Source organism: Otolemur garnettii, unplaced genomic scaffold (genome assembly GCF_000181295.1).
Source record: "Otolemur garnettii isolate 467f Iridium unplaced genomic scaffold, OtoGar3 scaffold00016, whole genome shotgun sequence".
NCBI classification, from domain to species: Eukaryota; Metazoa; Chordata; class Mammalia; order Primates; family Galagidae; genus Otolemur; species Otolemur garnettii.
In genome coordinates, this window is record NW_003852411.1 from 24087207 (window position 1) to 24104811 (window position 17605).

General features: G+C 33.6%; 1 protein-coding gene across 5 annotated transcripts in view; it reads right to left on the reverse strand.

Annotated features, from left to right (window-relative positions):
* Nucleotides 1–17605, reverse strand: part of DCAF6 (DDB1 and CUL4 associated factor 6) — a 136554-nt gene that overhangs the window by 34306 nt on the left and 84643 nt on the right. For all 5 annotated transcript variants that reach the window (XM_023510781.1, XM_023510780.1, XM_023510779.1 and 2 more), the window contains 4 exons: nucleotides 16501–16618; nucleotides 11865–11980; nucleotides 10107–10193; nucleotides 9554–9881 (listed from right to left, as the gene is read on the reverse strand). In XM_023510781.1, the coding sequence (XP_023366549.1) occupies nucleotides 9554–9881; nucleotides 10107–10193; nucleotides 11865–11980; nucleotides 16501–16618 (649 nt within the window). The remainder of the gene's footprint in view (nucleotides 1–9553; nucleotides 9882–10106; nucleotides 10194–11864; nucleotides 11981–16500; nucleotides 16619–17605) is intronic.

Here is a 17605-nt window from a genome sequence, read left to right on the forward strand (position 1 = left end):
AAGAACATGTTTTCTTAGAAAACAAACAAACAACAAACCACACCGTTAAGTGCTTTAAAACACTTACAGTAGAAGCCATGTGCTACGGTTTGAATGTCCCCTCCAAAATTCATGTTGAAATCTAAGGCCTTTAAGATGTGACTGGACCATGAAGGCTCTGCTCTCATGAATGAATTAGTCCATTCACAAATTAATGGGTTATAATGGAAGTGAGAATACTGGCTTTATAAAAAGAAGAGAAACCTGAGCAAACACACCAAGCTCAGCCCCTTCACCATGATTCCTGTGTCATTATGGGACTCCGCAGAGTCCTTACCAGAAAGAAGGCTCTTACGAACAACTGGGGCCTCTCGACCTTAGACTTCTCAGTTCCCTTTAATTAAGAAATAATTTTTTTTTAAATAAATTACTCAGTTTCAGGTATTCTGTTATAAGCAACAGTAGAGGGTTGTTAGAGAATATCTTGCTGTTTTTCTTAAGAGAGCAGGGCGGGAGATAGCTGATTCTTTACCTTACAATGTATTAGTAAGTAAACAAAGGGAAGGAATAGCAGGCCTGATGTGGCTATCCTTAGAAGAGTCTGCTAAAAAGGTAGGCCCTGGGCTGGCATCTGGGAACTTAACTTCTAGAAATTTCCCTATATTGTTTTGCCTGCCTGAGACACTGACCCTGCTGTACCAGGCTGTCCAGATTGGTAAAAATAATGCAAAAATAAATGTTATTTATGGTGAACATTTACTTTCCTTCTAAGTCTAGAATTTAGGTAGTTGTTGGGTACCTAGGGAAAGGATGCCTCATGACCAGTCCCCAGTAAACACCCTGGAGTCTAAGTAGTAAGCAGGCTTCCCTGGGCAGAAACACTACACAAATGTTAACTGCATTTTAGTGCTAAAGGAAGGAGGACATTCTTAAAGGGGAAATGCTGGAAGGCTATGCCTGGTTTCTGTCTTTTTTCCTTGTCATAACAAACCACAGTCTTTGAATCCTGTGAATCCTTGAAGAAAGTCATCAAGGAGGTTGGGGAGGTTGTGAGATTTCTGAAACAATAATTCATAGGCCTTTAATTCAACTTTTAGAAATAGAGCAAAAAAGCAAAAAGCCAGATCATGTAGAGATATGAATAAACATTTAGTTACCTAGAGTTTTTGACAAAAAGGTGTCTTTGCCAACTATTATTTTTGTATCATGTATATATCATACTGGCTTAAAACTGCTTAGATTCTTACATAGGAATACATATAATAAAGTGATATAGGTAGTACAGTAGATGTACACAAGGGCCCATAGCTAGGATTAAGAATATATGAGCCAGAAAAGCTTCAAAAAAGGAAGATAAATGTTGAAAGATGAGGTGCCCAAATGGGAGGCCATTTCAGTTATAGGGCTCAGAGCAGGTAAAGACATGCAAGCTTAAAGCCGTATAATGTATTCAGTGACATTCTAAGTAAGGCTGATGTAGAGAGTGTGAGCAATTGGTGGCAGCAGCCACAAAATGAAGTGCCCCATATTTTTGGCAAAGATGGGGCTGTCGTATATCACAGGGAATGGACAGCCCCTAAAAGTGGGGAGAACTATTTTTAGTAGACCAGGTGAGAAGTGAAGTAATAGCAGAATAAAGAGTAAATAGGGAATCACAGAAGAAACAGATAATATGGCACCTATCATTCAGAATCTTAGCAGATTATAGTAAACATTCACAAAACACTGAAAGACAATCCCTAATGAAGACAAGTTATATAGGTATCTGTGGCAATTTTACTTTCGTAAGTTTGTTTATCTTATGCATAAGCAGAACTTTATTTATATTCCTTGAGCATTCGCAATTGCTAAAAGGGGAAACAGAACAAATGTGTATTCAGTGTCAGGAAAATACTGTCTTAATCACTAAAAATTTCTCTAAGAAAAAGCTGAGGTAAGAAGAATGAGTCTAATCTCATTTACCCTAACGGACAGTTAGTGTCTCATTTACCCTAATGTAACAGTAAGTGTCACATTTTCTGTTTTACCATTGTTTATTAGTTATAGTTATTACCATTGTTATTATTAATAACCCCACTTTGATACCTTAACTTTTCCAAAACTCATTTAAAACAACATGGTATGTTTTAGTCACAATTTTCATTGAAAACCAGAAACCAGCTTTGAGTACTCGGGATAAAAAGTATAAACAGAAAATCAAAAAGCCCTGAAACAAACTCCAATTTACTATCATTTAACTAGAAAGCGATAACTAACTAGTAATAGGCTAACTTGCGAAAAGGCACTTCAAATATATCTTAATGTAAAAACTGCCCAGGAACACCAGTGGAAGATCAGTAACAGGCTTGAGACTTTTCTTTTCTCAGGAATCCTCCTGAGACTGGGACTTACCAGGAATTTCTATACATTTATAATATTTTTTGGCTCATTTCATTTTATCTATATTTGCCACGGGCAACTCTGCCAATTTTACATTTCTGATTGTTGCTTATGTTATATCTTATGTTTTACTTTGTTTTAGGAATTGATAGAAAATAACATATGAGGGCTGTTCAGGAAGTTTAAGGCCATGTAATATTAAAAACAGTACAGCAGAATCTCTGTAGACTGACCACTCATGGAATTGTACATGTACTGATAAGTATATGTGGTATGTGCCTGGTCTTTGAAAATCAGGTCAACTTAAGGTGGTCAATGTAGGCAGGGGGTTGCTATGGAGGTTCTACTTTATTAATAATGGCTAGATACTTTCTGGACAGCCCTCATATATGTCACTAGAATTTAGGGACATTACTGATTTTGTTGGTAAACCAGGTTTTGGGTAGGTGAGTGATGGGACTAAGGTTCACTTTAAAGATCTACTTAAAAATGTACCCGGGTGGTGCCTGTAGCTCAAAGGAGTAGGGTGCTGGCCCCATATGCCTGAGGTGGTGGGTTCAATCCCAGCCCCAGCCAAAAACTGCAAAAAAAAATTAAAAATAAAAATAAAGTACCCCATTGTCAGACTTCAAATTAGAAGACTGTTTGGGAGATATAAATCATCTTGATAAAACATTCCTGAGTTATAGTTCTTAAACTATTTATAAGAAAACATCCTCCTTCAAAAATTGAAATCTTAAAACTATGTGCAGAATATCTGAATAACCAAAAGTTGCTAATTGTTATCCCAATCAAGTTTTTATAAAAACAAACTGTATTCTTCAACAAAATATTCAAAACAAGTAAGTGACAAAGTATATCATTCCAGATTATAGTTACTCTGCATATGACACATTTGGAGTGAATATGAGTTATATCTGCATACAGATGACACATTTGGAATGAATATGTGTTATATCTGCATACAGGAAATTTCTTTTCATTCTACCCCATGCAGTGCATGCAGCTAAATATACTTTGTGGAAAGCGACCTGCTTTACAAGGCTTAGCACTCACTTAAGAGTTCAGTTAAATTCAAGACGTATTAACTGTTAATAGGAAAGGTGGTTAGCTGTGGCAAAAGAGGACCTGGCAAATCCACCATAAAGAAAAAACAAAATAATGAAGGAACATACTGAATTACCTCATTATTCTATCACCTATTGTTGTTCCTCTGATATTAAATCTAGTGAAGGGAACACAATAACTGAAATCACTCATAAAGACTTCAAAGAACCAAATAGTAAAAACATTAACTTCATTACTTTCAGCATCAATCATCTCAATCTACAGAAACTTGTTTCTCTTTGTGATTTAGGGCATTACAGGAGGAATATGTCATTCAACTGTACATGAAAAAATTAAGAAGAAACACTCATTAAGGATGGAAGACATTGCACTTAATCCCTTTTGTCTTTTAAATAAATTAGAACCTAATCCTGTCGCAGCGTGGGGAACTGCACCGACTCATTATGAATACTACCTACTGGAACACCTACTTTATGCTCCTTGGGGCTGAGCTACTCTTTGGAAAATAAATAATAAATAAATAATTAAGCCCTAAGCTATAAGACTAAGGAAAGAATAACAGGGATTTTAACTAGGAGCCCAGTTCTTTCTCTGTGATTATTTTTCTCTGCAATTTTCTTTAACACAGAGTACAATGGAATCATGAGAAATACAGAAAGAGTGGTTATGATGATGACTAAACAAATGCCGACAAATTTACAGTACAAAGAATTTGGCTTTAAAAGTGAAGGCCAGAGTCCAGAGTAGGTAAATGAAACGAAATTTCTATGCAAACAATACTTTTAAAAAGGGATTAATAGGCAATAAGATCTTTAATCTTCAGGGAAAAAAATTGCTAGAGCATCTAAACTGAAGGTATAGCTAAAAACTAAGACTGTATGAGAACTTCTTCAAGAATCTTTCTTAGAGGTCTTTTTTCAGAGAGCAATTTCGTTTTCCTCTTGGACTTAGCAAGAGGAAGAGCCACCAGCCAGGCTATCATATCATTTTCTTTATAAGAGATTTGGCATTGTAAAAAAAAATTTATAAGACGATCACCTAAGTAGAAAATTTAAAACCACTCCCTCTTCATTCCAAAGGCACATATTTATGTTTCAAGATCTAATATATAACACACTGAGGGATACACACACTAATTTTGTTTTTTATACCATAATTAGCACATTTAATTTTTTTTTTTCAATTTGTTTTCCATTTGATGTTTTATGTTCTTGCCCTGGACAAAGTTAAAAGGAACATAAATATGTGATGATTAATAGATTTGTTTTAAACTTTGGATTTCTACCAGAAGAATTTTACCATGGATGAAACATTTGCTCTAAGATCAATTTATTATAGAGCAGGGATCAACAAACTATGGTTCTTGGGCTAACCTCTTGGCTCCCTGACTATTTTTGTAATGAACCCTAGGCTAAGAACAGTTTTCACATTTTTAAAAGGTTACATTTTTAATGGTTATATAAGCAGCTATGTAACCGCCTCCACTTTGTTTCTTGGTCAGCAAAGCCTAAAATACTTACTATCTGGATCTTTAAACAAAAAGTCTTCTGACCCCTGCTAGAGAGTCTCCCAGCTATATTCATATAGACTTGCTACAGTTAATGAGAAGAGCATTCCATTTAAAAATATCTATGTTAGTTGTTAAGCCCTTTATTTTCTAAGACATTTCCTTTTCATGCTTAATATCAGCCCCAAAGTGAAAACTTGGGTCATATTTATTTAACCAAATTATAAAAATGTAAATATTTTTAAAAAAATCATTACTCCATATTGCAAAGAACTATTTTGGTATTTTCAGTAATATGTACCAAAAATGACTTAGGTATAAGTTTTTTAAGCTCTATTTAAAAAATTAAATTTGGGCAAAAAAAACCAATGAGGTCCATATGTAGTTCTTCATAGTATAAAGTATAGATTTAATTAAGTATATATTCTCATACTTAATTTTAGGACTAAACTAATATAGACCAGGCTTTATAAAAGGCAGAAAAGAGGGACATTTAAGATATGCATCCTCTTAGTTGGGCATTTCAGCCTTGTATAGAATGTATCCTTGGACTATAAGAAACACATGGTATGAGTTTTACAGTAGAAATTCTGTATCCCTTGGCCTCTTTGGAAACAGAAATTCTCCAAAATCAGGAGCTTGTCAATGATTCTCTTTTTTTTTCTAAGAAACAAGATCTCTGTCTGTCACCCAATATGGAATTCCTAAATTCAAGTGATTGTTCTGCCTCAGCCTCCCAAAGCACTGGGATTACAGGTGAGAGCCACTGGGCCTGGCCCACTTTCATGTTCTTAGGAAGCAAAATTTCTTAAACTTTCTTTCTTTTGAATAAAAGTCAACATACAGGTGGTGCTCATGGCTCAGTGGGTAAGGTGCTGGCCACATACACTGAGGCTAGTGGGCTGGATCCTGGCCCAAGACCAGCTAAAAAAAAACCAACGACAACTGTAACAACAACAAAATAGCCAGGAGTTGTGGCTGGCGCCTACAGTCCCAGTTACTTGGGAGGCTGAGGCAATAGAATCGCTTAAGTCCAAGAGTTTGAGGTTCCTGTGAGCTGTGATGCCATTGCACTCTACTCAGGGCAGCAGCTTAAGACTTTGTCTCAAAAAAAAAAGTCAGCATATATATTCCTCAAAATTGAAATGATAAACTGGCCAAAGTTTCGATGATGAAGAGCCCTTAGAAAGGTGCTGAAATATTAAAAGTATACTTTACAAAGATAGTTCAAGATTAAGTCAGGATGGTGCAAAGGAAATTATGAACTATACAAATTATTTAGAAAAAATTTAGAGGAAGATTTTTTACCTTTTACAAATTTTGGGAAAGAGCTAGGAAATGATACAAATCTCAAAGGAAAATTGATGTAACTCTAATTACTTTCAAGTCACCTAGGTGTGTGTGTATGAATAATAGAATTTAATTTCATATATTAAATCTGTTTTCATGTTCTTATAAATGGCTTATAAATTTTTCTCTGTCAATAGATTATTAAGTTTCTTAAAGGGTAATACATTCATTTTTCTTATGTTACTATTCATTAAGTTTACTACTATGTCCTATAAAACAAAATAATATGCAGGGTAAACTAAGGCTGTATATCCAAATGGGGACTACAGAATATTAAATAATATGTAATTTTAAAAAAACAAGGAAGTGAATGTGGACCCAGAGTAGTTTCAAATCTAGATTTAACCATCAGAGTATGAATTCAAGAATAAATGCATGAAGTACAGTTCCAGGCTCTTAGTGCAATTCTCTCTCTTATAAGATTCTGCTAATCTAATTTAGTTTCTGAGTTTCCCAGGTCAATGATGCTATTAGGCATCAATTTAGTGGGAGATCCAAACTCTAGGAGAATCCCTAAAACATACAAAACATCTAAGTATTAAGAAAATTGTAAGTAAATCATAAAGCTCTACAGATATTATAGTTTCTGGTTCTCTAGGACCCACTCTCTGGACAAATTCTCCTTTCTCATTGTTATACTAATGTATTAAAAAAAAAAAGGGGGGGGAGTGGCACCTGTGGCTCAAAGGAGTAGGGCGCCAGCCCCATATACTGGAGGTAGAGGGTTCAAACCTGGCCTCTGGCCAGAAACTGCAACCAAAAAAAAAAAAAAAATCTTTAGGTCTAGAATATACAAAACTCTCACTCAGAACTTCAGTTTACTTGGTTTGACATAAAAGATGTTATAATTAGCCTACACAGAAGCTGCTAAGTAATTATGATTTTCTGAAAGTATAAGCTAATATCCATTAAAAAATGTATTATTTCTTACTTAAACAAATGAACCTGGAAAGTACATATGGGTACATTTTTCTAGAAACTGGATACTTACATTTTATTTTCAGTTATGACCTTAGTATCATGCTCTGCTACTTAAATTTAGTAATAATAATTTAAAAAAAGGCAAAAGACATACTCATTTATATAAATAGAAGGCCATAAATGCACAAAGTTAATTACAGAATCTAGCTATCAAGCCTGGGTTTCAGAAACTCTCAGTTTGATTGTCAAATTGTGCTATACTTACCAACCTCTCTGCACACATTAAGTGGTACTGACATTTTAAGGAACTGCCTCTGGGTATGGAAGGAATGAAACTAAATTTTACTTGTCTAAAATATGTATTACGAATGTGGAGGATCAATGTGTGGCAGGTAAAATGTCTGGTTAATCTCTAAGTATAAAAATGGGAAAAGATTACAAGCTTTATATTTAAAAACAGTGCCATGGCGAAGAAAACATTTTCTAAATATGACTAAAGGAAGATACATATCCTCTTAAAGTTACAAACAGGCAGTTTCACTAAACTATAAACTATCCTGTTCAGGATTTTTGCTTGTCTTCTGTTGGTCTGTGTCTGTAGAGCTATTCTAACTGTAATTCTTTCTTAAAATGTGAGTAGCCACATAGGGTATCTTAGTTGTTTAATACAGCTATCATTTAGTTAGTGCTGTCAATGTGAACTACATCACATTGTGATGAATTTTTAAAAAAATTCTTATAATAAATTTAGGTAATCATAATCCCATTTTACAGATAAAGAAATGGAACTTTTAAGGCATAAGTAATTTGAATAAGAAAATAATGCTGGTAAGTGAAGTCAGTATTTAACTTATCACTATGCTCTTGACCAGTGGTTCTCAATCTTCCTAATGCGGCAATGTATTTCTCATTGTTAAAAAGGGGTCATGAACCAGGTTGAGAACCGCTGCTCTTCACTGTTAAACACTTCCACTCTATCTTTTCTTCATGTTTTTCAGTTCACAGAAACTTCAGAATATTTTATAACCAACAGTATATTGAGCATAGAAATATGCAAAATAGGCTCGGCACCCATAGCACAGCGGTTATGACACTGGCCACATGCACCGAGGCTGTGGGTTTGAACCCAACCCATGCCAGGTAAATAACAATGACAACTGCAACAACAACAACAAAATAGCCAGGCACTGCGGTGGGCGCCAGTGATTTTTGGGAGGCTAAGGCAAGAGAATTGCTTAAGCCCAAGAGTTTAAAGTTGCTGTGAGCTGTAACGCCACAGCACTCTACCAAGGGCAACATAGTGAGACTTTTCTCAAAAGAAAAAAAAGAAATATGCAAAACAATTCAAACAGAACCTCACTTCCATGTGAACTAGGATTTTAAAGATAAAACTAGATTCCTTAGAAAACAAGAGAACTTATAATGAGATATGATGGCACTAATTACAAGAATAAAGGATTTCTTTTTATCCTCTAAAAAATAAAAGTACTCTTGCGATCACATAAGATGAAAAATGTAAAAACTATGTAAACATGTTGGCAATTCAATTCTTCATTATAGCTACAATATTTATTTGATATAGTTTTACATTTTCTTTCTTTCTTTTTTTTTTTTTTTTTTAAGACAGAGCCTCAAGCTGTCCCCCTGGGTAGAGTGCCGTGGCATTACAGCTCACAGCAACCTCCAACTCCTGGGCTCAAGCGAGTCTCCTGCCTCCGCCTCCCAAGTAGCTGGGACCACAGGCGCCCGCCACAACGCCCGGCTATTTTTTGGTTGCAGCCATCATTGTTGTTTGGCGGGTCCGGGCTGGATTCGAACCTGCCACCTTAGGTGTACGTGGCTGGCGCCTTAGCCGGTTGAGCTATAGGCACCGAGCCAGTTTTACATTTTCTAAATGAAGTTACTAACTTTATTAGAAATCAGAGAAAAACATAATGTTCTCCAAAAGAGTATTACTATAATGCTATCTTAATCCAGGGTCAAGAGAAAAGTAGAAAAAAATTAAAACAAAACTAAAACTGATAAAGGCCAGGATATCTATAGGATAAATCTGACAGCTAATCTTGACTTCATAAATAACTTCTTGGTCATTCTCAACATTCCTTCCTCTTAATCTATGAATGGAAAAGGCTCAGTGACAGACATACAAAGAAATGAAGGCTTTTTATTCCCCTCTTAAGGCACAGTTTGCTCAAAGAATGTACTGTATGAAATCACAGAGTAAAAATTTGTGGGTTTATGTGACTAAGAGGAAGCAACTGTCAAAAATGGAGATTCCCTTATGTGACTTCAAACAAACCCTTGCGAAACATATTTTTTACAGTTTACGTTAGTTAAAAATTTACTAACCTATCACCAGGTCCTGCTCGATACCGTGCACCTGGGATCAGGACTGGGTCATCATCACTGTCATCTGTGTCCTGGAGAGCAGAGTCCCTGGCTGATGTTTCCTCAGGAGCTAAAGGCTCGATGGCTTCTGTTTGGGACTGAAGCTCAGGATTGGTGTTATTTTCATTGGCAGCACTCTCACTGGAAGTCTGATCTGAAGTTTCTGGTTCCTTGGCTTTTTCAGACAAAATGGATTCTTCTGGAACCCCACAAGGGCTGTCAAGATTGAGGTCATTCTTTTCACCTGAGTTAGAATCCAATGGCTCAGTTGTGAACTCATCTGATTGTGCTGCCAGAAAATAAACAGTTAATGGTTGGCCTTGTGGGCAACGTAAACTAGTTAAAAAACTTAGAAACTGACAACATTTTCTAATATGATACCTTATTCCCGCTAAGGAAGAGGAAAATTCCACAATATATCAATTTGAAAATGGTCTCTAACTCTGTAGAAACTAACATAAATTAAGGCTTTTATTTTTCCATATGAAACAATTATGTAAAGGGAACAACTCACCTATGTCTATATGGTTCTGAACTGGGCTTTCTGCAGATGTACCTTCCTGGTATTTTGTCATATCCTCTGATGATTCTTCAGGAGCTTCTGGAAATAAAACAAATTACAGTCATCCCTTGGTATCCATCCATGGGTCACTGGTTCCAAGACCCCTGCAGATACCAAAATCTGTGGATGCTCAAGTCCCTTATATAGAATGGCATAGTATTTGCATATAATCTATACACATCCTCCTGTATACTAGTTTAAATAATCTCTATATTATTTATAATACCTCCTACAAGGTAAATGCTATGTAAATAGTTGTCATGCTGTATTAGTTATTAAAATTTGTTATTTTTCATCACTGTATTTTTAATTTTTTGATATTTCTGGTCTAAGGTTGCATTGGTTAAATAAGCAGATAAAGAGGGGCAAATGTATCATTAAAGTCAAATTTCTTTAGAAAAGTAAAGAGCTCCAGCTTTCCTAAGGATAAATGGTTCTTACCTCTTTCTGGATCATAGAAACTTTTGACATTCAGATAAAACCTCCTCTTAGTACAACACAAATATATATAGTATTTGCACAAAAAAAATTGTACAAACACTTTCATAGATGGATAGGGTCACTGCTTCTTCATCAAGTCCAGACACTGAAGTTCGTGTACTGTACGTGAAGAATCCCTGCTTTAGATACCCCCTTACAGCTGGCATTACTTCATCTTGCTTTTTTCTTAACCTTCCCAAAATAAACTTAAAATTAAGTATTTTATCATGCATTTGGCAAAAGCGTAACTATCATGAATAAATGGTAAAGCTGATTATACTATAAATCTGGTTTGGTCAGAATTACTGAAAATACTTAATTCCAGGATTTAACTGTAAGACTCAGGAGGGATCAGTTTTTTTGGCTCCTAATTAGACATTTGCTTACCAGAGAGTTGTCTTACACATATTTAATTCTAAATTGCCATTCTGAGGTATAAAATAAACACTTAGCAAAAATTTATTAAATATAATGCATTTGTTCCTTCACTTACTAGGCATTTATAGAACTTCTACTATGTTCTAATCTCTGTGCTAGACACAAAATTTCATATGATGGTTATGTAAAAATATTCTACTAAGAAAAAGGGTTCTGAACAATTCCCCCCATGGCATTTCATGTATGAAACATACACGCTCATAATGTTTTTAGATTTCATGCCTTTTACCTACATAAACCAGTCAGGAGCAGAAGGTGTGTGAAGGAGAACCTGTGACCTTCTGCTTTCAAGATCGTTCTTTTAAGCACCAAAGTAGGCAAGAGAAGCATCATCTTTCTCTGCTGTGCCCCTTTTAATGAAAGGATTCATTAGGTAAAATTTGGATCCTGTCAAAATGCCACACTAAAAAGACTGGGAAGGCCACAGCATTTCCTTAAGGCTGCAGGTTCCCCACCCCTCAAGATAGCTACTGTGAGTTTCACTGTAAGATATAAAATGGGAAAGATAATTCAAGTTAACATTTACATCTCACCCATGTGCAATATAATGACCACCTATGCCACCCCATTGTGTCCACAGAGCAGACTGAGCTTCGTTATATCTTCCCATCTTAACTGGTTACGGTCTCTGTCTTTTGTTATCTCCTGTTTATCTGTGCAACAGCTGGACTACAGAAGCAAAAGTAATTTAGAAAAAAAAAGAAACAAGAATGCAGCATCAAAGGGAAGAGAAAAACAGATGAACATCTAACACTGGGGTTTCGTAAGGACTAAAGCAAAAGAACACCTTACTTGTTTTGCTGTCTCCTTCTGGTGGTTGCATTGAGCTCTGTGGGACCAAGGATTCCTCCTGACCCTCAGATTTGCAATGGCTCCCATTTCCTCTAGAGGTTGAGGCTATACTGCTCCTATCACCAAAACAAGATAAATGGTCCCACCAAAGAATTAATATGAACTTTTAGAACAATTTTATACTTTAAACTAGAGAAGTACATTAAAAACTCAGGATACAAATAAATGTAGGATTTCTTACTTTAACAGTGTTTGGAAATACCACTTTAAACAAATTAAGAAGACTTAACACACTTTAATATAAAAAGATTTTAAAATTTAAAAATACTGCTTTTTCGCTGTTTTGACAATTCTCTTATCTAGTATGCATTTCTGTATGTCTAATGACTTTTATGTGAATTACAGTAAGCATCTCCCTTCTTATCCTCACTATAGATGGATCACAATATCCAAATTCTTAATGATTTTATAGACTTTAGTCACAGGTGCTTTTGGACTTTCTTGGTCCAGGCCATTTTTAAATTAATACTTGAACACAAGCCTGGTCATTTCTTTGAACTGCCCCCTTGTGGATCACCTCAGTTCTGGTTTGCTGTTCAATATGGCAAGTGACTGACAATAATGATTTTCCAGAAGTACAGGGCAATGTTTGCTATATTATTTTTAATACCTACCTGATAACAAACATGGTTCTGTTAGCATTTCTGGCTATAATAGAACATTAGGTCAATTTAAATAAATAATTTTCAATGAGTATTCTATGATAAATAATGAATACTTATAATAAGGGGATAGAGTGGGAAAGAGGAAAATATATAATAATCTGAGATTAAAATTAAACTCACAGAAATGCAATAATTGCTTAAATTTAAAATAAATATGAACAAGAAAAATTTAACAATTACAGGAACTACAAAAACAATAAATAATGCAAATTATAATGGACTTTTTGCCAAGATTTTATAAAAATTCTCTTAGGCTAACAATAGAACTGACTTTTTAAATACGTGTAACATTTTAAATACAAATGTATATCTACAAGGATATATATACAGAGAAAAGTGTCAGTAAGGCTATGTACCAATGAAATCATCTCAGTAGGATTATTCCAGGTAATTTTTCACATTGAATTTTTTTTTGTAATGAACATATATTTCTTTTCTACCTGAAATAAAAAGCTATTTTGGTAAAGGAAAGCCAATGTGATATATACATTTTTTTCCCATTGAGAAAGCTATGATACAGGCATGAATCAAATGCTCAGTATATAAGTTATAATAATTAAAATATTATGGGGTACTGTGTAAGAATAGAGAAATATTAGTGAAAAGACAAAGTAAACAAGTAAATACATTTAGTGTATGTTAATATGGCATTTCAAATCCGAGAAATAAAAAGATTATTTAATAACTAGTACTGGAATAAAGGAACAGCCACATGGAAACACCAAAGCTATAGCTCTACATCATACTTTATGGTAAACTAAACTAGAAGGAATACATAAGTTTTTGATATAAAAAATATAAAAGGGAAAATAAGAAAAAACTTTACCCCTAAGTCTGAGAAGAACAAGGCTTTTCTAAAAGAGATCACAGGCAGAAACCATAAAGCAAAACCATCATAAGTAAACTGAAAAACAAACATCAAACTGGAAAAATTATTTATAACAAATGAAAGACAAATGGTATTATCCTCACTTAGTTCTGTAATAAACAAACAGCTCTAATATATCAATAATAAAAAGATAAACACCACAGCAGAAAAGTGGGCGAACTACTTGAAAGAATTTACAGAAGATGAGAACTGTAGCTAACAATTATTTAGGGCCTACTAAACGTCAGTTAATGTGCTAAGTGCTATGTACTTTCTCTGCATAATTTCATTAAATCCTATGATAACTCTTTCAATTAGGCTTTATTAAATATGCCCCTTTTCAAGTTAGATATTTATCTTTAAGAGGTTCAACAACCTGTCAAATTCAGAGTCCAAGCTCTTACTGTATTCTGTTGCTTTATCTGTCATCAAAGAAACTAAAAGCAAGACATCATACTGGCATAGATGAAAAAGACTGCCTACTCTTTTTGAATGTTTTTTTTTTTCTTTTTTACAATGAATATCAAATACTTTCATAATCAGAAAAAAAGACTAATTTCTTTTTTGTCAAAGACATATAAAACTGATGAATGAAAGAATATAATTTATGGTTAATTTTTAGAGAAGGAAAAGTAGCATTCAAAAGAAGAATGGATCTAATGATTTTTTCCTAAAAGTTTAGGTGGGATTCTTTATAAGAAGTTAGCCCCCTTCTGTATAGAAACATGAGAATAGAAAAGATGTAGTAGTAAGTATGACAACCTTCTGTCATCTTAAATTATGAATTGAGACAAAGGGCCATAGATACTGTAATTTTGAAATGTTAAGGTCAACCATTAGGTCTCATTAAGAAATCCTACTGACTGTTCCTTCAAATACTTATCCATAATCCAATCACTTTTTACTACCTTCACTACTCTCATCCTCGTCCAAGCCACCACCACTTCTTATCTTTCTTCCTGCGATAGTCTCTTAGCTTTTGATAGTCTCCTGGCTTCTACCTATGATATATTCTCAACACAGCAATCAGAAATACCCTTTTCCTTTTAAATATCATCCTCATTTTCCTGGCCGAACATAACTGCCTTTGGTCACTCCATTGGCAGTGGAGTGACCTTTTCTCTCTCATTTGGTCACTCCATTCTGGCTACACTGGTCTTTTAAAGATTCTTGACCATATTCTTTTAAAGATTTGTTTCTGCTTCAGTCTTTGCATTGGCTTTCTCTCTGCCTAGAATGCTCTTCCCACAGATAAATGGATGGCTCATTCCTTCCCATCCTCTAAGTTTTTGCCCAAATGTGAACTTCTCAACAATGCCAAGGTTTCCCAACCACCCTTACCTAGTCTATTTTCTTCTGTAGTACTTAGTACCGTCTAAGTATGGTATACTTGTTTATTATATTTAACACCTGTCTCCTTCACCTAGAATGTTAAGTTCCACTAACTAAAGCTAGAATTAGTCTACTTTTTTCAGTGATGTATTTCTAGTATCTAGAACAGTCCCTGGGACACAGGAGGTATTCAATAATATTTGAAAATTCTCCCTAATCTAAGATTTTAGTATAAAATACATACACACATAAACACAAATGGAAACCAGTAAATTTGAATAAATAAAAGTATCATGTATTGACATATAATTATATATTAACAATATATAACTATATTATATTATTTACATATAATATATTATATATTAATAGAACAGATGATCATATATTAATATACAAATAATATATTAATATATTAATTGTAAGTAATTAATATATTGGCCATAAAACAACTGATTAGTTATAAGTTTCAGCACATAGTATAATTACATTAATATATAATTATATTTTAAGAAGTCTTATATTATCACTATAATATTAAAATACCACTATAAATAAATTTGAATAAATTTTTTGGATGCTGTTTCAATCAAAAGGTTACAAGAGAATGGAAGAGAATATAAGAAGCTTACACATAACTTGATTTTTATAAATGTAAGATACAACTAGATAAATGAGCAATAAATGTAATCAGAAATGCCATGAAATAAAGAAAATGTTCAATCTTACTAACAGTCAATTAAAAGTTAAAATTATTTTAAAATCAAATGTGCAAGTTAAAAATAAATACATTGAACACTGGCTTGGGGATAATAAACTATATACTTCCCTACACTTCTGATAGAAATGTATTAAGAGAAGATGCTTTTAAAAATAATTTGCCAATATCTTCTGGTCTAGATTTAGGTCATTTCTGGAAAATGTCTCAAATAATCTTGAATGTAGAAAAAAGCTTTGTAAACAAAGTTATTCATTTTAGTCTGATATGATAAAAAATGGTAAAAAAAAAATTTAATGCCCAATTAAAGGAAAATGGTTAAACTATGGTACATGGCAAAGTAAACTATGCTTAAGTAAACTATGTATCATAATTTTTAGTTATCTAAAAATTGTGTTTAAAACATTTGAGAAAGTCTGTGAAACCAGTAAAAAGATCATACCTTAATGGACTATTACTATACAGATAGTAAAATAATATTAAAACTACATTGTAATATGGGAGTATTTATTATAAAGTCAAACAAATCCAAGAAAGATGATTCAGTATGATTAAAATTATGTTCTAACACTCAGTATGAAAATCATACCTACATACGTAGCTATACATAGGAACAAGACTACAAAATGTTCCAAACTGTTAGATTAATTATTTTTTGCACTAATGGTCTATAAGTGATTGCCTTTTCTATCAGAAGAACTATTTCATGATGAGCAATGTCAGCATCATTAGAAAAGATTTTAGGAATGGAAATTCTCAGACCAATAAATGAGCAATAAATGTAATCAGAAAAAAATTAGTTGGGCCAAGATGGGTTGAGGTTCAGTAATCTGTGTTTTAACAAGCTCTCCAAGTTGATCCTGAAGCACACTGAAGTTTAAGAACCAATGCATTAGAGCAAAACAAACATCAATTTAAGGAAGTGCTAAAATGAGTTATCTAATACAATCCTATAAAATGGCTAAGAACATCTTTACAAAAATATTAACTTACCATTCATCTGTAAAGTTCAGTTTTATTGTGCTTGTAGTTGTTCCTTCTGTGCTGTAGTGCAAACTTAAAACTGGTTCACCTGTGCCTGGTTTGGGGCTCAGCTTTTCATTATTGTTATCTGAAAATTGTGTTTAAAACATTTGAAAGAGTCTCTGAAACCAGTAAAAAGATGACATTTCCTAAAATTTATAAAACTTAAATTAGGTTGTCCTTGTCATGATTTTTTTCACCTCTGTTATGGTTCTCATCTAAAGTTCAAAGGCAAGTGTTATAGAAATACTTTTTTTATTTCAAAGTAGCACTGTATCAAATTCTAACTTTGTGTACATGATTCCCTTTGATTCAGATGGAAATCATACACACTGAGAACCAGATTTAGTCATAAGGGAATTAAAGAATATTAACATGCAATGACATATTTTACAAACTGGTACCCTTATTTAATGGAATGCTTATGATTTATTATGCAGTTAGAGTGTAGAGCATAACTAATATTGGCTCCTTTAGAAACACTGAGATGTAAGATTCAAGGGTTCCATGTTCAGCAAAAATTTTGCTACAATTAAACACTATTAATTTTTTTCTATTCTTTCAAATTTATACATTTATAATCTAGAAAGGGACCATTGCCTGCACTCCCTGAGGGAGATGGGATAATTTATTGTGCTTTGATATTTTCTAAAATGCTCTTTGTTGTAAGGTCATATATTTTTTTATTAATATTTTCTAAAATACTCTTTGTTGTAAGATCATATATTTCAGCTTTTCTTCCGGACTAATCTTGTAAGGAATTTGTTTCTTAATTATGAAAATGACAATTTCACCTTAAGAGTCTATGGGGATATCTATCATAGGATCTATCTCACTGTATGAAGTCTTTTTTAAATGACAAATAAAATGAAGAAACTCTACAGAAACTTGCTGTAGAGTATCCAAAGTCAAACCTTCTCCCCGCAAAAAAAAAAAAAAAAAAAAACAACATGAATATTCAAAAAAAAATTAAATAGGACATGACAATTTCACCTTAAGAGTCTATGGGGATATCTATCATAGGATCTATCTCACTGTATGAAGTCTTTTTTAAATGACAAATAAAATGAAGAAA